At 39.8% G+C, this 26,939-nt stretch overlaps 1 protein-coding gene across 3 annotated transcripts in view; it reads left to right on the top strand.

The window, feature by feature from the left end:
- The first annotated feature begins 1,513 nt into the window (after window positions 1-1,513).
- The window catches only part of LOC126920581 (dopamine D2-like receptor), a 96,643-nt gene continuing 71,217 nt past the window's right edge, over window positions 1,514-26,939 (top strand). For 2 of the 3 annotated variants that reach the window (XM_050731188.1, XM_050731186.1), the window contains exons 1-2: window positions 1,514-2,937; window positions 7,234-8,239. In XM_050731188.1, the coding sequence (XP_050587145.1) occupies window positions 7,523-8,239 (717 nt within the window). In that variant the 5' untranslated portion in view covers window positions 1,514-2,937; window positions 7,234-7,522. The remainder of the gene's footprint in view (window positions 2,938-7,233; window positions 8,240-26,939) is intronic. The other variant, XM_050731187.1, reaches the window with a different exon arrangement.

Here is a 26,939-nt window from a genome sequence, read left to right as displayed (position 1 = left end):
TCAGTCGATGTAAATGTTAACGATGTCCCGTCATCGCGTTACACTTCGTAAATGAATCTCGTAATTGCGAAACCGCTACTCTTACCGTTTAAATTGTAATTCGAATTTCTTCGAACATGCAACTAACGCGAACTAAGCGAAGTAATGCTTTTGGATACGTTCCCGAGTATTTTTGCCGCATCGTATAACCGATAAATCGTTAAATAATAATTACTAGCGATGATAATAATACGCAACGTATTTCCATTACTGTGGAACAAACAAAATTTTAATATCGTTCAATCGATCCAAATGCTTATATCGGATTAAATGGTGAATTCCCAGTAGATTCCCGATGTTTGCTGGTATCTTGCCGTGGAAGTGGCCACTCGTGCAACCTGTAAGATTCACTAACGCGATCGAAATTAATCATAGATTCAAAATACAACGGTCATCGCGCAAATTTCTCCAGTAATTTTCACCTGGCATAATTCTCAATTGATCGAACAACGTATTTTTTGTATTCAATTTTCCAATAGCGTGCGAACGTTTAGCGCGGGGCAGAATTTTTACAAACTCGCTGCTGGATGTGTCTTTAGACGTTTTCTACTGACAACCAGCCTGAATAAAATAAATCGACTTCGCCCGTGAAATAAAACTCTACCTCGGTGAAGCCTGTTTCTCGAGCTGCTCGTTTCATCGTTTTACCTCGTTATTTCGTATCTTCGTAGCCGCGACATTTGCTGAGCTCTCTTAGCTAACGGACGAATAGTTCTTTCCTCGCAGAGATCAAACTCCGAGCGCGCAGCGTGTCGATGTCGATGGGGATGATAAATCACGAAGTTGGTAATTGGCGTAAGAAGCAACACTTTTTGTCTCAACAGGGGGTTGAAAGAGCGTATTGTGTATCGCGCTAGAGCATGTCACATCGGAACAATCGCAACAGTTAGAAATTGCTCCAACTTTAAGGATCATTCTTACTTTTCGGTGGTTGCGACAGACGGAAAATTAGAAACTATAAATTTCTCTGCTTTCATAGATTTTGGCATCCCAGGAAGATACATCTTAATTTGCTTGATCAATGAATGACAAGGGAAACGGGAGGTCTGTAGAAAATATTGCTTATATCGTTACCGATAGATAATCATAGTCAGATTGTCGTCAATAGCATGACGGTTTTAATTAAAAGCGGTGACAAAGTTTTGATAATATAGAAGCTATGTCGGAAGGAAACTTAATAATGGTATGGAATTTGCCGATCCAGCAAATTTTACACTTCTTTGCGATGAGAGGAAAAAGCGCGAGGAAAACAGAGGAAAAGGAAGAGATGATGAAGGAAAATCAAAAAGGGGAAAGAAGCGGTGGAAGAAGGAAAAGGAAAAAGCTGGTAGTGGGGTAGGGTTGCGAATTAAGGGTTGGTGACGAGAGCAGCGTGTGCGCGTAGGGTTGAAGAGAGAGGAATAGGCCGCCGGGCAACCCCCTCCAACGTTTCTCCCTCCCCGACCTAACACGAACGTGCGAGCTTCGGGATTCGAGGCGGTGTGGAAACTCGGACGGACAGGCAGTCGCTCGCCGTTCGTTCAACAACGTGGCTCGAAAGTGCTGCCTCGGCGATTCAGATAAGCGACCAAGACCAAGAGGAAGACGACGAGGACGATCACGGCGACAGCGATGCCACCCCTCGTCGTTCGATCTTGGCCAACGTGGTCCGCCTAGGTTTCTCAGGGCCAACGATAAAAGATGACACTTCGATTGCGATCGTTGATCCCAGACACGGAGGAATCCACAGGTATCTCAGCGGTATCCTCCTTCGTCGTGATCTATTACGACCAACAACTACGCCCGTCGATATTCCAATTGTTCTCGTCGTGAACCATTCAGTTTCCTCAGTGAACCTGATAATCGAATCGATCGTTCTTTGACGCGTGTGAATACCAAGAGTGCATTTGTGAAAGAATCTACTCGATTTGTTTAGTTCGATGTTTCGCGATTGACTAGTTCGAGCGGATATAGAGCGTGAGGGAAGAAGAATCGCAATGATAGTAAAAAGTGCGAAGTGTGTCGAGATGTCGATACGATCGAATGACGCGGCCGATGGCAAAGAAGAGTATCTGGTAATTGCCGTCGATTGTGCGTGGTCAAATGGAAATCACGCCGAGTGTTCATGGATCCCGTTTGACCAAAGGATTCTCTGCAATCAGCATTAGAGGGCTGAATTTCCTGCTGGGAAATTTAACGATCGGTTGGTCGAGGGTCGACTGGTCCAGTACCAGCAGATCGTTGCCGATTAGAGCAATGTCTTGTATCGTCGTTTAAACCAATAGAGATCGCTTAATCGGCAGATCGAAGCCGAGAAGGACCAACGTAAGAAGACCGACGGGAAGTTCGATGAAAAGGATTTTTCTACCGTACACGAATTCGCATTGCGGGAAACGTAATAAACCAAGGCAGTACAATGCCGCCGCTTTAGATCGAATATAAAGCCGTGCGACGTTTTTGATCTCGTTGCAAAATATTGAATCGATCTACCAGCGGTAGGTGAATGGCGGAGCTTAGTACGACTATCGTGTATTCTATGGTGCCGAGGATCATCCCCCTGATATATACATACAGACAGAGAGGCACACTCGATACATGGATCTTGCGCAGAATATGGGGAAGACACGAGGCGAACTTGGCGATGAACGCGTGACAGCACGAGGAAATTCTCCAACGAATCGACGTCGCATCCAGATCAAGCTTTGAACCACTGGATTTTTGCCTGTTGAACAACACCGCGTGTTTATTTGACACGGTCACGCAGTATATCGCTGTGATCGGCAAGGACGTTTACTACTCCTGACCATGACGATACTATGTTTGCGTTAGTCGATCGACTCGTTAGAAATTCAAAGAGAACGGACTGGCATGGATGAACGTTGCTAAGACGACGCAAAAGTGACACAGGTGTGATCAATGGTAAGTAACGGTTTAATCGTTGCTAAATTTTCTCCAGTTTCCTACTTAAGATTCTCTTGACCGAGAAATGCCTGAACGTGTAGGTCAAGGGTGTAGGTACGAGCAATTTGAATTGCTAAGTGGATCTTAGTCGTTATTAATTAAAACGCGATTTGACGGCGAGCGAAGAAAGGAAACTTGTTTCGGGGGGGGGGTGAAAGATGGTCGAATTAAAGGAATTACAAATAAGAGATGACAGCGAAGAGGAAAGTAAGTACATGCGGCGATATGCGCGCGGAATATGAAACGGAAATATGTGTCTCATTTTATTCGGTGCATTAAGAGCACACGCGAAATTTTGTGTAGAAGGTATTCGTTGTATTTCAGTCCTTATAAAGCGTAAGTATTCGCGATAAACGAACCAGCGAAATTAATGTTCGCGTAATATTAATCCGATTAAACTAATTTCATGCAGACACAATTTCAACGGGCAACCGGATGCACTTTCAGATTATCACGCGTTCTATTTCTTTCATACAGTTTTGAAAATTATGGAACAGCGAAGACGTTATTAAACTTGCTTAAAGTCGAACTCGAACGTGATAGTTGTTTCTACTATAATTGCCCCGGCGTCAACGCCATTCTTATACTCAGATGGAGAGGTAAAGTTAGATAATACGACTAAAGTAAGAGACATTTGTAATCTCGCGGATTAAAAACGTTTTAAATTAGCGCATATTTTGGAATATTTCGAGGAATAGGATTAACCGCAAGAATAATGGCTATCGAATTTTGTGCTGCTCTTTATTACGATCCATTCTACTGCCAGCCTTAATGCGTGCTTTTACTACTTAACACGATAAGGATATCATTATATCCTAATAATCTTCCCAAGTATTTCAAGAATGTACTGCTTCGGCTATGGACATATCAATTAGATTAATATCCTTGAACTATATGAGGAGCTACAAGCCGTAAATATACCATGGCAGGCAAAGATGCGATTAATTTATTTTTGCTATCAAATTGCACAAAATAACATATACATTACCTGTTGCAATCTACATTTCACGTAATCACGCATTTTTAATATCTCAGGAAATTATCGCCTCATTAAACGCATCGCACTTTTTATTTCTCGAATATTTAATACGAATACGAACACTCTTGATATTTCATACGTTACTTACATTTAAGTAATTGCGAATCTCGAGTTGGAACATTCTGGTGTCAGTGGAATTTCTTGTCAATCGTATATAATTAATTATGCTATCATTTCGCTAATTAATCTAAGTCAAGATTACCACGACGTAGGCATCATTTTTTCTTTATGCATCGCACAGTTGTGCCTTTCTCTCGCAGTTGTAGGTAAGCTGCAAGAACAATCAATCTTAAACGTCACGATTTCATTTCTTGCAAGACAGAAACCTTCGCTATCCGAAATGAATTGCGTATTATATTTTCGTTGAAAACGGTTCCTTCCCCTCGCTAGTGGATTACCTTTGCGCAATTGTCTGTGCATCTGCAATTTTATAAAATTCGTGGAAATAGCGTTGAGATTAATGTCCGAAATATTTCTCCTAAATAAAACGAAATGTAATACACCCGCGGAACGTATTTGAGAATAGAGTTTTGGTAAATTATCCAAAATTGTAGAATTGCCATTTTTGCTTCCTTGGACGATATATAACGAGGTAGACGATTCTTCGTACGAATTTGTTCACTTGAATAACACGGCTTTTCTATATAGCTTTTGTTCGAACGAGGGGGCGAAGCATAAAATTCTGTTTTATGTCGTGCGTATTCGTCATATCATTGTTTGTGGCGTGACCTCATAATTCTGGCTTGTCTCTCGAATTTTACACTTGTTTGCTTTCGTTGATTTTCTAATTTGTACAATACACGAGGCGTTCTACCAATCATGTAAAAAAAAAAAAAAAAAAAAGAATTGTCGCATAACGTAAATGGAAACGATGATGCGTGAACAATCGAAAACTTAGCCGAGGCTGAAGTTCTACGCGCCCGCAAATATTTTTGGAGACGCGAATTTCTCTAATACGGCAATTGTTATTAAGCAAGAAGTTTCAGAGACTTAATACTGTAGAGACTTAAAGAAAGTTTAGAAATACAACTTTTGTAGTCCAAGATATATGTAAATTACATGTACGCGCTCGGCTATATCGACGAATGTCCCTTCTTAAAACTTTTTATTTGCGACCGTGTTACGTCGTTTCCATCTAGTATACATCTTCGTAAACAGGTTGTTTTCCTTTCTATTCCTACCATCCTTGTCATGCCATTCTATACATTTACTTTTGATATAATTTTCACGTGAACTGGGTTGCTTCAAATGCAATATTTTCAAAAGCCTTGGATATAATCAGATTTTATATGTGTACGAATGTTTTCATTTTAATCGGAAAGAATTGGGATGCATGGTGTAGTTCTTCGCATCATACGATACAAATTAATGCTTTGAAACGTGTTAACGTTTTATGGGTGTGTTAAATAATCCTTTCGTTGGTGAATTTTTGAATACCATTGTACGATATAGTCGGCCGACCGACCATATTATATTTAATATTATATTTAAACATTGTCTGTGCAAGTTTACTTCGTTATATAGAATAAATTGAAACTAAATTGGAGTGCTCCTAATTTCTGTACAATTAAAGAGTAATGTATATAATTGCATAAAGAATTCAAAGAAAAACAGTGAAAGACAATGGAAAAGGGAGGAGACAAGAGGGAAATGACACAGTTACCATTGAGAACAAAATTCAAGTTAGTACATATATTTCACTCAGAATTATAACGTTGCTTTGCATATTTACATATTCAAATATCACCGTGTCGTTAGCGACCCGATGAAAGAGCAGCATCTGAAGAAACTGCATATTATTTTGCCGCAATTAATTATAAGGATTATAACAGCCTCTTATGACGATCTCAATGAAACCAATTTTTTGTGAGGCACTGCTCATGGCAATTTGTGATGATATACCGTGTACTTACTTCTATCTCTGTTGATTAAAAACACGGAATACAATATACGGAAGTGACATTTCCTATAAAATTTCGCATAAAGTTTTATATAAAACTTCGCATCGTGGTACTCGTTTTAATCGACATCATTATTTTCCTGACATTTAGCGCCAACGTCTGGAATAGCAACATTCTCCGTGGTATATTTTTCTTTCGGAATGGAGAGACACACGAGTAAGCATCCGACACGTAAGTTTAAGGGACGCGTGTTCAGAATAGAAAGCGTGCTTAAATAGAAAAGGAAGAAAATACATGCAGGCATATTCCTTTCGAGCGATTTACAGTTCAAAATATAACGACTACCGATACACTTGATTCGGCTTGCTTAGTGTATGTAGAACAGGGAAATGGTAGGCCCTAAGAGATAAGGAGATGATTTCTGCCCTTAAGAGGGTCCTTGGAGTTCCCTTGGCTGCCGGCTTCGAGCAGTTCGAGAGGATCTCTCCTCTTTCCCTCTTTCACGCCGTTCACGTCGAAAGGCAAGAGAAACACTATAATGTCTGTCCATCTGTCAATCCACCCCTCCTACGTGCGTGCTTTCGATTCCTTCTACCCCGGAAGAGAGGTTCGTTCCTCTGCAAAAACTAAGCCAGGAAAACCGCTTGAGAGAAGTCCTGAGTTTTCTTTTAATTTTGAGATTGCGTTGCGACATTCGTTTCGAACGGACAAGCTCTATCTGATTCATAGACCTTTCGTCCTCTTTTTAAGAGAAAAGAAGAAGATAGGCAGATCGCGTAACTTGATGCTAACAATAAAAGAATAAAAATACAATTTCCTTTGTCGCGTTGCAAATTTGGACGTTCAAAGGATCACGGGGATAAATATGTTTATATTTGTGAGACTACGTGAAGCCACGTTCGACCGAACGAAACGAAAAATCTAAAACACAAATTGCTCGTTTCTAGCTGCTTCGTTAACCAGATGAAAATCTCTCGTTACTTTCGCAACCATCTGACCTGTATTAATATTTAATCTGTTATTCAGTTCCAAGGAAGTCCTTCGAAATTCATTATATCGCGGTAGTTACCGTCTACGGTTTTAATTTAATTAAATTTCCTTAATCCTTCTTCCGCCTTTATTTCCGTGGCGTTCGTGTAACGCGTTTTACCGCGGAAATAAAACTAAGGTACAAACTCGAGCGAAAATAGATTGAATTATCTAACACGCAACTACGACGCCGAACATTACGCTTTTATTTTACAATGTAAGGATAGGTGTAAAATGTAAGGCAAGGGAAGAAGGTACTGACCGTGGTTCTTCTTTCTATTACAGAGATTCTCGACGAGGGATTTCAATGATACGCCGCTAAGGTTGGGGCGATTGTGGTGATTGGTGAGAGGATAGTCCAGACGCAGCACCTCGTTTCTTGCGTGCACGGACGATCGAGAATGTTATCGCACAAGGAACGCCGCACATCACCAACGTAAGGGAAACGAAACGCTTAGCCGGTGAACACTTAGATAACGGTCACGAGGATGCCAGACAAAATTAAAGTACCGACGCGTTTCAAAATCTCGTGATCAACATCGGCGTCCAGTATTCACGAGTAGAGAAATTTGAAATGGGGACGAACACGAACAACCAGCCTCTGGTTAAGTCCATCGTGAGCAATCTGTCGTTAGACCATACGCAACGACTAACCGATCTGTTTTCTGGTAACGGAACCAAGGACACCGTCACCATACACGACGAAACCGTCTTAAACGACGTTTTCTCAAGAAGCGAAAAAGATGCGTCAACCAGTGGCATCGAGTTAAGTTGGTTCAATGATTCGACAACGATAGGTACAACGCCTTCCGGTTCCTCGTTCAGTGTGTCATCGTCGTTCTTTTCCTCGGTATCACCGTCGTCGCCTAGCTCCGACAATTACACCGGCATATCGGATCTGTTCGTCTTCGAAGACTTAAACGATTACATCAATCGATTGAATTACAGCGCTTTCGTTAATTTGACGGCCTATTACGATGGAGGGGCTAACCTGAACCTGAACGGAAGCGTGAACTGCACGTCGTCGATAGTCGCGGGCACCGCAGCTGGTGTTAGAGCGGGTGAGTGCGGGCCGACAGCAGACGTCGATGAAAAGACGAATGCCAACAGCTGGTGGGCTCTGATCCTGGTGATCGTGCCTTGTTTAACGCTATTCGGCAACGTATTGGTTATCCTCGCTGTAGTTCGAGAAAGAGCTTTACAGACGGTCACGAATTATTTCATCGTGAGCCTGGCCGTCGCTGATCTGCTCGTTGCTGTGCTCGTCATGCCCTTTGCTGTCTACGTTTTGGTGAGTCCGCTTTTTCTTCCACGTATTACAATGGCTTTTAAAACGGACGGCGACGGATTAAAAGAATTCATTAATTACGCTTCGCACCTTACCCTTTATCTCGATAAAAATAATTATCGTGTCGGCTATTATTCCGATGTGCTAGAAGTGGATGTTAATTCGAAATATAAACTTTTTGAAATTCGCTCAGACTTTAGTTCCGGCGTGTAAAAGACAACGATGCCTTTTTCACTGACTCGTTTGCAAGTTCATCGTGACATTTATGACTGCCAAATCGGTATGTTCTTCGTATCGTCGGTCCGGTTGTTTTGCCATCGCATTTGCGCGATGTTTATAACCTGATTTAATTAAAGCAATTCAATGGAAATCAGTTAGCATCCCTATTATTGTATCGGGAAACTGAATTTTCATAGATCTATATTTATCGAACAAACGATGATTTTGTTCGAATGTCGATGGTTCCGCAGTTCGGATACGTATACCAATCAAATGAAATAGGATTAGTTAATTAAAGCAATTTGAGTAATTCTTCAAGTGACAGCTCCTGAATTCCGTGATAGCGATGACCTACTTCCGTTCGAAATGCTCCTACCGTGTCATAGTGCGGATGTCAAACGAGCGCTGCCAGCGAAAGCATTCTTTTATGCGTGCAGTATTTATTTAACTGCCGTTTTATTTACGTTCTGGAATAAATTTCAATCTTACGCGAAATAAATTTCTGACGGATTTATCTTGTTTCATTACATTTTAGGACGATTTAGGACCTATGTACATTTTACGATCCCATTTGTTCTTATTAATTTAAAGGATAAAACTGTCTGGCGTCAAGGTATTATAATTTCATTTTGCACCATTAAATGCGCAAAATTTATGTTGCCCTGAATAATTACCGTAACGAATATGTTTTTACCTTAACACGTAAAGCTAATTGCAGAAAATTTATGTTACTTCGATGAGAGACTTTTCTATATTTCCGCAACTCGATAAGCAATATTCCACGATATCAGTAGAAGATGATAATTTTACGAGAATCGAGGTGGAGTTAGGTTCTGAACCCTTCTTCAGAACGAATATTAATTATGAATTGCACAGGGCCTATAAAAATGCTATTAATTTATTAGAGTTGAATTTTCGATCGAAAATCGTCAATATTCCATTATCCTCGCCTTAACCGAACGTTCATCGTGTCGAATCGTTCGGGATAGTTCCTGGGAAAATTTGAATATATTTTTGTCCAAAGTTACGTGTAATTATTATAATATCTTCGTCAACAAGACGTGTATTTGCGATCGGCAATTTAATTAATTGTACAACATTGTACGTATAATCAGGGATTGTTCTATAATTGCAACGCGGAATTTACGTATTTACGAGTTATTACGTGATTCGCTGTTTCATATTCGCTTCTCTAATCAGCACGCTACGCAATAGCAATAATTCAAAATGATTTTGCGTCTGATATTTGAGTCCTTACTAATCTGGCAAAATTTTTCTGTGTTTTATAGAGTGCGTGATAGCTTGAATTATTTTGGTACGAGATTATGTCGCGTAAACACGATAGGAGCCATCCTTTTCACGCACAAAGTATACGTGGATCAAAGTGGCGCTCGTACACGCGACATTTGCGTTCGTTTGTACTAATGAACATTTCGTAAAAGCAACAGTGTTTAAGTTTAATTTATAGGGGAATGTGAGTGATTTATTCCACGCGGCCGACATGAAACCTAATGACCAGTAAAGATGTACCTTTTGGAATATGCATGAGGGTGCCCGAATTCGATGGCACGTCAAAGAAATAACGAAATTAAATGTCGCGTTTGCAGGAAATGAAAGTATCACAAGCTAATTACGGATAAAATGATTCCCGCAAGATTCTATGGCATGCAAATTGAACGAGTTCGAGAATGGAAAACGTAAGATTTTATCACCGAATTAACTTCTAGGAAATTTCCAATAATCTGATAAAGTTCAGTCGGTATTAAGCAATTACGTTGGCCATCCGAACAGATTTTGATATCCTAGAAAAAATCTATAATCGTTTATCGTCGCACGAACGAAGAATTTAAGATTCGTTCTCGTCGTTTTCGTCGTTCTATCTTCATCGTTTCTTCCATAATTTTTTTCACGTCGAACTGACCAATACAGTGAGCGGCATGTTCCAACCTCTATCGGGTTGACCGAGACGTCCCGGGCTGGATATTAACACGGTGCAGCGTACTAAAATCCCTCGTCGACCGCTTAAATGATCGTTCGCGAGTTTCACATTAAACAGTTTAGCGACGCGTGTGTGCGCACCTATAATGCGTCGCAACGATAATGTCGCGACTCGAGTGTCGTGCTACGATCGAAGCACTTTAATCGGTTGCCAGCGCGAACTCGCGTTCTACGATTCGCAGTTTCGCGAAACGTCGTGAAACTGTGCTGTTTGTCAGCCCGCGTTCGTGATATGCAATCTTATCAAATACTGGCCTTCAATTTGAAGAAAAGAAAATAATAAAACAGGCCAATGAACGAAAAGCTACATGTTTAATCATATCGTGGAGATCTTCCTCGGGACGGAGAGATTAATAATATCCACTTAATTCCGTTTCGGTTTTAAGAGGAGCTTTGAAGTAGGTATTCTCGAAGGAATACCTGGTCAGAATATTCTTCTTCGTAACTTAACGCTGATTGGTAATTCGCTTTTATCGGCTCTCTGGTAGTTCCAAGCTTTTATGGTTACTTGTATTATGAGGTTCAGAAATTTTTGAAGTCTTTGCTGTGACGTTATACGGGCTATCGCTTGTATCTTTAGCGGAGAAATTTTAATTCCTTTTTCAATTTTCTCGACACAATCCTCTTCTGACAACAAGAAGATCAAGAATAAAGAAAAATGCACGTTATTTCGTGTAATTTTCATTATTTCCTTTTTCTATGTTATCATACTTATAATCGCTCGCATCGGTGTAGTTTCTCATCTAAATTGCTCGCTTATTAGAATTTCAATTTCTATTCCTCGTTATGCCATACAATCTTCATTATCATCGCCGTAATTCGTCGAGCGTTTCGTTGTAACGGAATGATTACTAGAAGAATAGGCTAACTAGCGAGGAAAGCTTGATACATTTACCACGCTGACTTTGATAGATCTGTCTTTTATTTCTGCAAATGTAGCTTGACCGTTACATTTAGTGCACTCTGTGTGCTGAACGCACATATTACCTTGTAACGACAAGCCAAGCCGTGGTTTGCAGTCACGTCGCTATGCCACGAGAGATTTCCGGTTCACGCAAAAGTTATTCTCTTATTATTGCACTTTTCTGGACACGGCAGAAACAGCTGTGTAGTTTGCTCCAGTATCTCCGCTACTACTTTCTACTGCTGCTGTCACCGTAAATCTTTTCGCGAATTTATGTAGGTTAACAATCGTTTACTCTCACCAATATATTTATAGTCACGTTTCGTTTCTGCGAATCGCAGGAGAGACGCAGCCGTTCGAAACGACATCGGTTATAATTGAAGTCTAAATTAATCAATTCATTTTACGACGTTCCCGTACATTCACTTCTTCTAATTGATGCATCATTACTTGCGCGATAGTATCGATATTCCAATAATTTATAAGGTGGACGGTGTCTTTGTGATCCTTCTGTGTATGTGTATGACACTTTTCGAATCTCTTCGTAGTACTTCCGTAATTTCTTTTCCTCAATGATGTCTCTATTGTTCTTTCTTTGTTAGTGTCTGACGTCTCAACGTAATGTGAAAACCGCGTGCTCTACACGTGCACAGGCGAAATTGAGCATCCTTGACCAATTATTGGAATTATGGTAAAATATCCGCGTACAAAGAACAACCGGATTCGGTGGAACGAAAAATTGTGAAAGATGGTCAGAAAATTGGAAAGGATAAGGGCACGTGAAAGGCGTAAAAGAGAAGGACAGAGCTAAAAAGGTGGAACAGTCGGTATTAGGTTCTGTCGAGTGGGTGCTGGCGTGACCACGAGCAATTTCGATCCGTTTTCCTTCGCCTGCCTCCATAATCCCTCGATTCGTAGGTAGCCTCACCACTCAACCGGTTTACGGAGTGGAATAACACGGTGGATCGCCAGCTGGGACAAGGTCTATGTTAATAACACAGATCGCTTCATCGCATGCATGCTTATTACTTGGTCGATTCAACCCAGTTTTGATTCGAGCTGTGTACACAGAGGTTAAACCATTCGTTGTCCCGCTAATATGAATATTAATGTTCATGCCGAAGGAACCGACCACTTTTCTTCTGGGAATAGAACACGGAATCGTTTGGCCTTGCCGGCTCGTCTAAACACGAGTTATCTCTTCCGAACGATCCCTCTCTATAAGCAACATATCTCTACAACGTTTCTTTCCTTCCCCTTGCGTCAACATGGCGCCTGAATTTCAAAGTGATTCATTCTGATTGTTTTCGGCGCCAATATTATTCGCGTCTCCACATATGATTGCAAACGTTCGAAAGGGAAACCTAACAGAAGTATAATAAAAGCAACCGTTTCAATGGTTTTATAAACAAGATGAAAAAGATAAATGGTCCGGTAGATGTACGTTCGCCTAGTCAGTTTCATTTGTACGGTTGATCGCCCTTCACGAAGTTAACAGCTAAACGATGAAAAAAGGCTCAATTCGAATGCTATTGTCCTAGATATCGTCTTTCTCGTCATTTCGAGATTGATCGTGGCGAAACACGTGCAACACAAGCACGTCAAGCGATACAAAATTTCACAGGGTGAATAGAGATGTTCGGTGGAACGTCAACGCGCGTCATGCGTCAAGGTCGAGTAGCTACGTAAAATGGAAAAAAAGCTGTTGGAGTACCGGGGATTTCGTTAGAGTTTGGCATGTAAAAATTTGAGGTAACGAAATTCATGGCACGAATGTACTGCAGTTATTGTTATTTTTCGGCGAATGTTCAAGCATGAAACTAGTCACGGTAGAAAATTGCTTCACGCAGATCAAATGTATCGAGTATCAGAGATTTTATAAAAATACTCTCTGATTTTCATTCACGTGCACAGAGAATCAACGAATTAAACACAAGCCGTGAACGATCGTAATAAATTACGAGACACGTTTATAAACCTATGGTACGATAAATTCTTGATAGAGCGCAATTTATATTTGTCGAAAGTTTTACGAAATACGTTGACATTTAACGCATCTTTGCCAGACAGATTCGTGATATTCCATGTAACCGCTGTAATTTCGAAACACGCGCGGCTCGTTCATAATTTTCAACTACCTTTATTCTATTCCTTCGTTCCGGTATAATGGCTTCCTGTGAAAGCAGATCTCGTACAAGAATGGGACAAATGTGACGCGAGCGCGCACCAGCACATATAACAGTTGATCATATTGTGTTGTTGAGCGTAATGTAACGTATTTCATCTTCCTTAAGATAGTTTGTTTAAGCGCTAAGCACTCGATCTCTTGGGCTAAATATAGCTGTGAAGCGAAAGGTAAGCGATGCGAACTTCAAAGCCGTTTTCACTCCAAGCTCGTCTTGATTATCTCCTAAATCAAACACAAATACTATGGAATATAATTAGCGAGGAATAAAATCTTCCTTTTTGTTTCCATTCTTCCAAGCTAATCAATCTTAGCCAACTTTTAATGCAAAACGGTTACAAGAAATTATTGATTGTGAAGCGCGCACAATTTAGCGGGGCGCATGATAAGAACGCACGGGTAAGAAACGGAACTACGTGTTTTAGAGCGATCGTAAGGTATTACTTACAAACTTAATAGTTCGCTATCCTCGAGCAAACATTTTACAGATGAATATTCCAGTAACTCTCTCGCATTTACAATCTTATGAATTTCTTCAAACTCAAATAAGTTTATCGTCCGCATGGCAGTGTATTATTTTCACGATTTTCCTTGAACGCGTACTTTTATACTTGTTGTAAATCGATTAGATCCAATAACGGGAAAATTTGCCACCGAAGAAACCATAAAATCCAGCGTATCGAAAATCACTTTTCACCCAGTGCTGGAAAGCTAGATGCAATATACATATAAAGTTAACAGATCGACCTCAGGTAGTTGGAGTATCCATTTTTCATATGCGTTTAGATGTCAGCCGATAAAATCTCGATCGTTCTTCTGAACATCGTCGGAAGGAAAAAATGGTATGACGTGAAAGAAACCGTTACTCTTGTATAAGCAAACGCCAGATTGCTGCATCGTCATCGGATTCAGAAAGAGATTGGGAAACATACAACTGAGAAGGACAGAGGTGATCGTTCTACTTGTGCTAAACCAGACGTGACGTCCTGTTTTGTGTAATTCTCAGTTACATTTTCTTGTGAGCTTTTATTGGGTCCTGTTAATAATTAATATTTTTCTTGAAACGTTTAAATTAATGTACGAGATGTACCGCAAGAGAGAAAGAAAGGGAAAGTTATTCAAAGGTTCGCAGCATAATTGAATGCTTCGCTGCGATAGCGACTGCGATAAAGTCCTTCCTCGACAATCAGAATTCCACGAATCATTCGTCAAAGAATCTATTTCTTCCATTTACCATGTTTCCAGAGGCGTGAGCAATGGAGGGTTCTTTCGTAGATGTTAAATAGACGACATCCTATTTTTCTCGAAGGACAGCAGAGAGCGTAGATTCACCATCCCTCTGTGTCACCGTAATTCGACTTGATCGTGGCACGACAATCGTATTCGTTATAACGTGACCTAAAAAGTTCTGATTGAGCAGAAAGTTTCATAAATTATTGGTGTATTAAGTTCGCGACTTTTCAATCGATAGCCTCGGTATCGGTAAGTCATCGATTAACGCGATAAAAACGCGTTACCATAAACTGGCAAGAATTATAATGAACGAAAATGATGCGATTGATGTTTGGTAATGCGAATTGATACTACTTTTACGCTGTCGACTCGATCTCAGTAGACTAAGTCCGTCTAAGGTCAGACGTGACGTTAGGAAATCACGCGAATACGGTGGCGTTTTACGATGTGGAAACGTACAACTTATGATTTAAATAATTTGATCCGACGATATTTTTAACCAAATAAACCGAAACTTCGCCCTTAAGATTATATACAACTTTTTTAAGAGCCTCCGTAAGTATTAATAATTTAACTGATAAAGAGCATGTTTAGGAAAGCAAGGCATATCGATTAAAAAGTTGTTTGTTCTCGACGGTTATACACTTAGTCTCTAATCAACTGTGAGATAGTTATTTTATGGTAGTTGCACGCGCGTCTATCGATTGGTGTATTACGTACGAATAAGCGCAATCTCTGGAAACGTTAGCTTGTTTCAAAAGCGTCGAGGCAGGAACGATATTGAGCGTACGGTGTATATGAACTGCATATTTTTCAAAAGATCACAGACTAATTAACGCTACAGGGAACGGATGTAGGCAAAGAGCAGGTGTAAAACCAGGAAATGGGAATCGCGCATGTAGTTACGCGTTGCAACGAAACATTAACATTCATTATAGAGGCACCGATGGAAAAATATTTTCATAGAACCGAACTGTTTCACACAAAAACGAAATGTTACTCTGGCTACATAACATCGGTATTCCCTTTGATTTTGCGGTATCAAGCTGTCTTACAATTTATACATAATTATTAAATTAAACGTAATCATCGTTGCTGCGATATGATTCCTTATAGAAGAAATTAGATCGATGTACAAAGATAGAATCAACATGTGAGTGACAATCTTGCGATTCTAATTGGTCTTAATTAAGGTTTGATGTAGCAAAGTTCTATAGAAAGGAAATAGAAGGTACAAATGGTGGGATGGATACGAACGTTTTTCCTATCTTAAGTATTTCTGCAAGTATTCCTGCACAATTACAGTACGTCTATTCGTCAATCTCCCCATGAACGATCTCGCTCTCAATCGACAAGGCGCCTGCGGAGCGAGTAATTTCCCAGAAAATTTCCTCGTCGCATTTAGAATCGCATTTACTTCTCTCATTGAAGGGAAAAGGTATGTCTTATGCAGAACGAAGATCTGTTAGCGGTACGGTCTTATTTCTACGACTAGATCGATCAGAGGCATTGTAAGCACGTTTCGAATTGTTACGTTTCTTCGACGGATTAATTTTTATTCGTATATTCATTGTCATATTTCAATGAAACTTATCGATCGTACGACCAATAGGTTTCGATTTCTATCCATGTTGTGTAATATCAGTTATTTTCCCCTGATGTTTTTTTGTTTGGCATCGAATTTTGAAGTGAAAAACAGTGAAATTGAACCGAACTATAACGTAAAGCCTCGTTCAAGAAGCGAACAAGTATAATGTTTATCGACATCGTTAGCAGCAATTTAAAACACGGCCATTTCAGCTTCCAACTACGTTTAGAGTAAAAGACGCTTACGGCCTGGTTCAAACTTAATCCATTTCAGTCAGCGTCTCAATTTCTGGGATGTTATCGAACCGAGCCGTCGAACGCTGAGGAAATCGTTGTGTCGTAATGTTTGGCCAACTAAATGTTCCGGCATAAAATCGATCGGAGGGACAGACTTTTCTCATGGAGTTCGCTACGAATCTGGTTTCTTGATTGATCGTAAATTATTTGAATCGATGTTGGAACGAAGGGCCACCAGGCTCAGAGATACGTTTCCCCGAAATCGATTACTATTGTCCGTTCCTCGACATCAAGTACAATTCAGTAGTTGCTTCTAGGACGATAACAGCAAATTGTGCCCATATAGAGTATAGATCGGAATTCATTTAAACAGAAATATTACATGTTTGAACGTTGTACCAGAAACATCGAATTCGAATTACAAATGAATAATATTTGTGTAGACATTTCTCATATGTAAAAAATCTCTATACACACGGACAAACTGACAAACGCTGAAAATTGTGAACTACTTAAAATAAATTTACAAACGTGTTAAGGATAAAAATTCTAGTAGAAGAGTAGAAAAGAAGGAAAGTGTAACGAGAATAAAATATATCATACATGTCATACGTGTATGTAGGTATTTTTCGTATCTTTCACACGTATCTATTTCACGTATCTTTCACAACAGAGAGAATATTAATATCTTAAATATTCGAGATCCTATTCTTTGCAGGGTTAATGTATGGCTTCTCATTTGCGCGGCACCAGCGTGGTTATTACTTCGTTGCAAAAATGTTCGTAACGTATGCAAGAGACATTAATCGATTTTCTGGAATGTCTATAATTAATTGCTATAAAATAGCGTAGATCAGCATATCGATAAAAGTTGCTGACATAATTCTTTTTACGTAATGGAAGCGCTGTGAAGGTGAAGATTTGTATGTTGACTGACTATACAGGAAGAGAGGTTTAGCGTGCAACGACCGAGAACGTAATAGGGTGGCACCAGTAATCAAAGCTGCTAGCAGGAATCTATTACCGACGTTATAGGTCTCTCGGCAAATGCGAGATTGTTTGGTCATGATTACGAGCACACCTGCAAGCTGTTGTAATTTCAGTATTGTAACTGTGAATCGTTTATGATCAAATAGTTTAAATGGCATAGCAATTCAGTCTTGGTACTTACGTGTAGTAAGGCCGACAAATTTATTGCGATCAAATGAAGTTACCGTTATACAACTACGTTGCATCTAGAACTGCGTTAATCGAGCGAAGTTTGCTCAACCGTAATATCATAAACGTATATAACAGTATTACTTGGCTTCTACTCAATCTGGCAATACTTTTTCCAAATTCTTTGCAGTCTTTCACGTTTTAAACTCGTAGATGGTTGTACATAGTCAGAATGCAGCTTGATAATGAGAGATATTCAACTTGAGCGAAAGAAATGTTTTATGATCGTCTTAGTTTCCTTCGGGAAAGTTTCTTCTGTTCCATCAGTTAGAAATTTTTCGCGACGGATCACGCTTTCTCTTTATCGATGACTGCTATGAAAATAAACAGTTTGCTCAAGCTTTTCTAACACGAGTAATTCTAAAATTTATATTCGTTTTAGAGTCGTTCATCTGTTATAGTAGATTGTTATAATTAAGACGAATAGCATTAGCAGACTGTGTTCCACTTAACCAAATCAACAAGAAAGCAACAACGTGGTTTGTCCTTTAAATATTCTTCTTCCTATCTACAATTAATGGCATCGATTTATTTAATACCATGCAGAATGAATTCTGTTTACTCCTTTTATATGAGAAGAATAGCGTTGTAGCGTGGATGCAGAAAATTAGTTCTCGTTGGTTGTGCAAGTCCTCTTTCTCTTTTTCATTTTTATTTAGTCTTGCATAGAAAAATATATACGTTATGAGCTAAAAAAAAGTCGCGCAAAATTTCTATAGGATGATGAACAAAAGATCGAAAATATCGCTCTTCTTACCAGCTCTTTCTCCGATCGAAAAGCCATGTCACACGTGTTAATCGTCTCACGAATTTCTCTATTTCGTTCTGAGCGGTCATGTCGTTCTCGTTCCCTTTGATCCAACTTGGACCCGACGTGGCTTTTCAGTTCTCTCAACTTGTACTTTTCTTTACTTTTCAGTTCTCTCCAATCTTATATCGCATTCTGTTGACACGTCATTTTTAAGTATTTTGCTTCTGTTTCGATTCTTTTGCAGTCTGTTTCCACTTTGATGTTTACTCGATAGTTCGCCACACGCTTGTTCGCACGAAGAATTTGTAGGTATAGTAGCCCCTCATAGCGAGTATTTTAGAGTTCAATTTATATCGCGCGACAATTCCCACTTCTTCCAAAACTTGTCTTTTATCACTGAATGACAAGCCCGATTTCTTTTCGTAGCAACTTTCATGAAACAACTTGGTGAGCGCGTATCTTTGAAACCTGCGTCAGCGACAAACGTATCTCAGATATTTATTTCTGAAATTGTGATTCCGTAGTTGCTTACCAGGAAACGGAACTTTCGGATCGTTTCTGGATCGTAGATGAGAGTCGGAAGAATCTTTTCATTCGAATATTGCAAATCGGAGCCGACGTCGCTAAGTAGAGATGAAATATCCAATAGAATGTTTTGCGCTACATTTTGGCCGCTGTCCAAGTCAAAGACAACGATAACGATGTACTCAGACCATTGGATCGCGTAGCATTGGAAAAGTGGGTCAGAGTGGACTCTGAAATATTATTGTCAAAACTCCCTTCGTTCATTCATTGTTACTAAGATAACTTTTAATTACGACTATCGTCTGTGTATAGTGAATTTCACGGTTATTCGATAAAAAAGCACATCGAGAAATCGATCGGCTTCAACGATGCGATGTTGTCGCATTGCTATCGTTTTTGGCGCATGACTTTTGCGATTAGAAATCGCGATTCCAAGAGGCTGTTTCATGAAAAAACTCATAAGTCAGAGTCGTATAATTAACATTTTTAGTTTGCGTGAAAACAATCGTTAAAATGCGATTTCTATTTTCCTTTGTATCGTGTTTGGCGAAATATATTTTCATCTAGCGGTATTCAACGAAGGACTTGACCGAAACAAACAATGGTGTTCCCGTAAAAACGAGCGCCCTACTTCCAGACTGCTGTTATTCGTTATTCCATCGCAGTGTCCGCTGTTTTTCTGTGCTGCTCGCCAGTTTGATCGCTCAACCACGTTCATTCGAAACGATCTTTCAGAAAACTTGTCGACTATGCCGCGCTTGGAATTCGCGCGATCCACAGCGATTTAATCACCCGCCTCCTCGAAGCGGCGAGGGAGCTAAATTTCATCTGATAGCTCGAGCTTGTGGTAACTAATACTTCTCTGTTCCTGCCCGATAAACCGCTATGCTGGAAAATAGAAAATGAACGACCGAAACTCGATATCGGTGTAGGCACGCCGCGCAACCATTGCTTCGTATTTGCTCTTCGCTTATGTGTGTAAGCGTTGGCAGATTTATGCAGAATTCTGTTCGCTTCCAAGCCAATGATGATATTGCATTTTTTATTGGCTTTTTGGAAAATTTGGTATTTTATACGACGAATAATCTAGTAGGATATGGAATATAGAATATCTATTTAATATATGTATGGAATATAGGATATCTCTGTAGGAATTTCGTACGGTAAGGATTTTTTACTCGTTCATTCCGAGTTTCGACGAAAATGTGACGGTCTGTTCGATACGTTTGATAGCATTTTATAACGTTTACGTCAAATGATTAATAATAGTCATTACGATAACTGCGATGTAATGCGAATTCCTGACTTTGGGGATAATAACTACCATGGCTACCTAAATGTTCATTAATCCTCTTGGCCACAAGCTACTACGGCGTTAGCTAAAATCATGAATATCCGCGTACTAAATAGGACTCGGTGATGAGGTCGGAACAAACTTCGAAATGTGACAGACGGAAAACCACGGGACACGAACGCTCGTTTACTTGAAAGTACGCCAGACAAATACAGTCGATTAAATGGTAACCGCGATTCGCGACAGTTTATCCTGTACCAGATTTCGTTATCGTTAATTTAATAGGTAAAAGATAACGAAGAGAATTTTGTTCGAAGGAAATACAAAAAAAAAAAAAAAAAAAGAAAAGAACAAACTTTAATCCCATATCGAGTATCTATGCGTCGATGCACTTTATCGAAAATTTGATAGGACCCAGCTGTGAGATGGAAGCATATTTCAGAGAATGACTAGGGGAATCAATATTGAATGTTTGTAATCTTAGTGAGAATAATCTAGGAGGAGGGGCAGAAGAATGAGATATGAAAGATAGCTTTACGTATCACGAACGACGTGATACCCTTCGGGTTGTGGTACCTCGCATAAATCAACAAAATTCATGACTATCCTATACCTGCTTGTTGCGATATTCGCGATCGAGTCTCTCGACCATATCTGAGCAAACATTTTTGACAAAACAAGGTAAATTATGTTAAAAAGTCACTCGGTATTTATTCGATCAGAGATGTTGCCGAATTTTCTGCTTTAAAATGGATTGCTTCTGTAGTGCAGGAAAAACATATTCACCGTAAAAGTACTGTACGCGGTCTCTTACGGTTCGTCGAGCAACCGGATGAAATTTGAATTTATTTCGTTCCACTCTACTTTTTATTATGTTTCATTCGTACAGCGGAAAGATTGTATCTTGCACGGAACGTGTGAAAATATGCAACTTAATTACATTTGAAATTCCCGCTCCCGCTGGTTTCATGCGAAATTTGCGTTTATATTATATTTTGCGATCTTGTGAAACATTTACCTCCTTCGACGAACATCGAAGAACAAACAGCCTTCAAGCTGGTACTTTTATCTCCAGATTTTTGGATCGCGTGATCGGGGGGAGGATGATTTGACTCGTCGTTTACGCGTTAAATCTAGCGATCAATCGAAAGACGTTAGCGTGATTAAGGACAGAAAAATGTGCAACAAAATGGCTAGTAGTGAGCGTTAGATGCATGCGAAGAAATTGGAGATACGTCGGGAAGGTATGTGAAGATGTAGCGAAATTGCAAGGTTGTTCCAATAGTACGTATGCCACTCACGTTTCAAAACGTTTTAGAGGAAATCGCTTGTATTTCATAAATCTCCGGTTGGTAGGTGGTGCTTGGATCGTAGTCTTAGCCGCATGAGGGTTCTAGCAGAAAAGTTGAAGATCCCAAGGGATCGCGAAATTCGAGTGACTTTCATCCTGCGGTTCGTTACGCGTTATGAAAGGCCAACTTCGCACTGTTTCGCTATGAGAAAATTTTTGCCAGCACCGGATCGAGAATAATCGAGAGGAAATATTATGCGACAAAGAAGTAATTACATTGTAATACATAAAGGGTTTACTCGTGATTATTTGTACATAAACCGGTAACAGTCGGAGAAGTATTTAACTTAAACCAAACAATAATTCGATGAGTACACGGTGTAAAATAAATTACACGTTTCATAGTTCGTAAAGTTTGTTCTCTGCTTTGCCTTGCCTTCTCACATAATAAATTCATAGAATATCTTATCCTGGATGAAATGTCTCGTCCAAGAGTTTATTGTACAATTAGAAGGAGAAACTAGAGAGTAATTTACAGAACCTATAATTAATGTACATTCATCTAGCTTCTTAACGGTGCCTGGAGAGAATCGATAAGCGCTCGAGAACGGTACGAGCTGTAGTGAAAAACGTCACGCGATTCACAGACAGATGGGTAACCAGAAGTACTAGTACTACGGTTGAAAAGTACACAAGCCATAAATGTTGATCGTGTCCGTTGTATTTTTGCGACAACGTCAAAAATAATACCTAATGACCATCGCGTGTTCATCTTTGTATCTGGTTTTACCGTTCCTCACTACGCTATATCTTTCCATCAATTTACTTATACAACGGAGCGAATATGTATATGTATAGTATATTTGTTCGTCGACCGACTCGTTCACCTGTTGATGGATGTTCCGCCTACGGGATCAAAAGGATTTTGCGAGGTTGCCAGAAGGGATGTTCGCAGCTTTCATAAGGTATCTGCCGAAAGCGAGTAGCCAGCCTTCCCAAAGGGTGTCTTTCTTATACAAGAATTTCAGAAGCTCGAGGAATTTCGTTAGCCCTCGAGAATGCAGCTGCTTTGCGCGAACGAGTCAGAGGAAACGAGAAAGGGACAAGGGAACTTCCGCTTCAGGAAATACGATACATTAGCCAGAAAATCCTTTAGCGTTTGGAAGTCGCTAGTTCGAAGGGTATTTTCTTTCGTGTCGAACGTTTTCCACCCTCGCTGAATTAATTTCGGTTCTATGAACCCTAGTACCTCGAAACAATAATCTCCTATGTTACATAGTGACGTTACTTCTAAAGCTTCTTTACGATTGACTAGTAATTGGATGCATCTCCGTGCATCGACTATTTCAAATGCGAAAATAAGAGAAGCCAGAAGGACGACGATCAAAATCGAATCACTGATGTTCCGTTGTTTCTATTTCCCGTGCGTCATAATTACGTACACGTGTATATATATAGAAAGATATTAATTCGTAAAAGTTTGATTTGTTCGCTTGGTAGTTCGAAAGAACAATAGCTAGTTAATCAACAGCGAATTAGTACAAGGCTCGGCTAATGTCGAAGGTCGACGTCGCGACGTTTTCACTTTAAAACGACAGTTCTAGTCTCGCGAACTTTTCGATAAAACGAGCAGTTTGCCGAGTTGACGCCAGGAGGTTAGCGATCACGCGATCCCGTTTCTCCTCTTGATCTGCTTCTGTTAGAAGTTTTCGTCGCGTAACTTGCCGTTCTATTTTTTCTTCTTTTTTTTTTTTTTCTTTTTTAAGAAGAACTTGACTGGTATGGACGTTTAGGTTAGCGTGAGCAACGTTAATTAATAGTCGGGGGAAATCTGTTTCCTTGAGCTGGCACGTATCGATTGCATCTCGTGCATCGAGTGTCATGCACAACGTGAACGTGTTTCGTATCGGAAATGAGATTCGTACAAGCGATAGATGCAATCTAACGAAACTTGATGTTCGACGTCAGACCTAACATACCAATTGACAACATTCTCGCGTGAATTCCACGCGTTTTCCCATATCCTCGGTTAATTTCGACGCAATTATCTTGCTGGGAATCGAATTTCATTCAAATTACGTTTGCGAGCGTTCCGCAGTTTAGCTTTAAAGTGTATTGTATTTTGTTTCCATCGTATATTACATTGAAATTCTAGACCGCGAATAAACTCCTCGATATTTGCAAACTCGTAAACCCAAGAATATCTCGTTATCGATACAACGCTCACTCAGCCTCATTATATACATTATTCATTATACATTTCGTGATATTTTCGCTTAGCCTTAAAATTCTTAAAGCATATCGAAAGACCCTGACCCATTGATCTTTGATCAGACCATGTTGATCATTAATGTCACCTACAGTAGCGCTATTTAAGTATTCTTTAGAGCATAGAATTTTCTGTCGGTCACGCCCAACAATTTTCACTGTATTTTCCTTTACAGGAGGAGAAGCGAGAGCACTAGTTCGTGAAAATCGAGTCAATAGTTCATACGTTCAAAATCACATTCCTTTAAAGTTATACGCGCTTGTTCGCCAACTATTTTGCGCCCGATGGAATTGTATGCTTCAAATGCTATCAACAAGAATATCGAATCTCGCGGATTTCTCTGATAAATAACTGGTTTAATAAAATCAACGAGGATATCGTTAGAGCGCGATAGAACGTTGGCACGAGACAGGGGCAACATCGAAAGGGCTGAAGCTCGCTACGGTCACGGAAGAAAGTTCAGAAATTTTCGCCGAAATTGAATTGGCGCGTGCAGAGTGAAATTTAATGTTACCTTCCAATGCTGGTATTCGACCGGCTGCTTTTGACGACCGTTTCAAAAGTTTTAGTCTGCGATGCGCCAAAGAAATTTCCTTTTTTATCGCTTTGAATTCACATTCATCGTTGTCCCCCAATGGAGAGACATTGGCGAACAGTATAGTCGATTTTAAAATAAAAGTTGCGAGGCAATAATTTTAACGCTTTGAAGTAGATGCCCGAGCGAATCCTCACCGGTGACTACCGCTTTCTTCGCGATAGTATAAGCGAGTTGCAAGCCCTTGAAGAAGTCCCAATTGCTCCGCCCTCGTTTCCTCGCCCTTCGATAAGAGCCACTTTTATCAGGTGACTTCTTATAAAAAGGCTTCGCAGTAAAAAGACGAGCCAAGTCGATCGAGATGCGATAGAAAAAGAAATGGAACGTATTGTTCCAGCACTGCCACTTCTTCTTCGTGGGTATTTCGATTTCTAGTTGGTTGAAGGATAGCTCGAATTTATTTGCATCAAAGGACTGTCTTTCAGCAAGGGGCAGATACAGGAAGGATACACGGTCGGTAAAGCTTGCATGGGTAGTTTACAAAGTATACACATTTGTATGCGCATAAACGGTCGGGTGTCATTCGGGAAAGTTGTCGGATCTTCTTTGATTCTTCGCCCGATACATCCCAGATGAATATCGTTAAACTTGAATCTCTAAAATTCCTCGAATTATTACGAATCCACTCACCATAAAACTTGCAGTGTAGATCGAATGAGTAATGGTTACATATTCTTCTGCGAATAAAGTTTTGTTTCTTATTACCGATCCCAATCACGCGTAAACTCGTGGAAAACGAAATTCAGGAACGCTTGTCAGAAATATCTTTAAAGAGTATATACCAAGAGAGCAATGCGTCTGCCGCGTATAACGTATTGGAATTTCACGTCTTAAATACTACACGAAATAACGTAGCGATAAAACTGTCTAGAAAATTGGAGCGAAAGATTTTTAACGTTGGCTGCATGTTCCTTATACAACAAGGAAGGTACAGAGAAGAAATTTCTAGAATTTGCTTAAAGAATTTCTATCTCGCCGTAAAATTAATTACTTTCGGAATGAAACTGTAACAGCAGGTAATTATCGAATATTGGACGTATTATTCAAACGGATGACATTTAACGGGAATTTCAATGTTATCGAGAGAATTGTGACGGACAACGGTTCGACGTCGGTGGAAATGTAAAAACGGAATATATGTAAAATATTGGAGAAACGAAAGAAATTGTACGACCAGAAATGGTGCGATGATCATCGGCAAGCGTCGAAACGAAATTTTCTAACTTAGTTTTGACCGGCGTTCGCCGCTCGTTTTTATTACGAGGCTCGATAACGAAATTGGACTTGAACATTTCAATCATGGACGCGCATATGTAGTAGGTATGAAGAAGGAAAGAAGTCACACATAGTGTTGCGCATTTTTTAAGTCGAAGTAAAACCACTTTTCGTGCGGTTTCTGTTAAGTTCACTCGTTCTCTCAACTCTGTCGGTAATTCAATCATATTAATTACTCGTAATGGTATGCCTTCTGGTGTCTCTTGAGGCGTGACTCCAGGAAGACACCCTGATGAGCTTATTTAATGTCCCTTCAGGGTTTCCAGTGAATTTTCCAGCAGCGTGTAAAAATGAAAGTACAGCTATAAGATTTAAATAGACCCCCATACCACGACGTATTATTAGTACGCTGGACTTGCGCGATAAAAGCCGCGTGCATAACAATTTTATAACGTAAAAATTTGTCTTTGAACGATCTATGCCCAACTATGTTTCTTGTTCTTGCGATACGATAATCATTTATTTGTGTAATTTACTATATTCGCTGACAGTTATTATCGCGATGGTTTCGAAGGAAGTCCCGGAATAATTACGAGAAATGCAGTATTTGCTCATTATTTTTCAGCGCAAATGCGTCGATTTGTTTCCACGTCAAAGAGTAAAATCCAAAATGTCGTCCTAATTAATTCCTTTCTCATTCGAATCATCGTACATTGCTTAAAGACTTTTGCGAGTTTTGAGATTAGCCTCGAAGCCCTGGAAGTATTTTTAACTATGGTATTTCGATTGCTTAAAGAACAATGTCATTATCTCTATATTATTCTATGTGACTACGAATTTCGATGAAATTTCGTTTTTGAAATACGTAGAATTCGTAGGCTGGCTTTATTTAAGTCCCATAAAGGCGATATGTCGCTTCGTCAAGTAGAATAAGTCGTTATACAATCAGACGCTATTAAGAAGCAGTCTCATGTTGATTTTAGCTGTTATCAGCTATGAAAAGCATAAAAGTCTGCCACTTTCGCTCTATATTTAAGAGATAATGTATCCCATCTTCCTTTCAAAACATCTAAATTTCATGGTACATACTCTCAGACAAACGCTGCGTTAAAGTTGCCATTAGTGGAATCCTAGGGCACTGTTAAGTAAAACGGACTCTTTCAACGGATAGTTTACTGCTGT

The sequence above is a fragment of the Bombus affinis genome, chromosome 9 (assembly GCF_024516045.1).
Source record: "Bombus affinis isolate iyBomAffi1 chromosome 9, iyBomAffi1.2, whole genome shotgun sequence".
NCBI classification, from domain to species: Eukaryota; Metazoa; Arthropoda; class Insecta; order Hymenoptera; family Apidae; genus Bombus; species Bombus affinis.
Note: the sequence above shows the minus strand (reverse complement) of the source record. Positions and strands in the feature narration are given on the sequence as shown.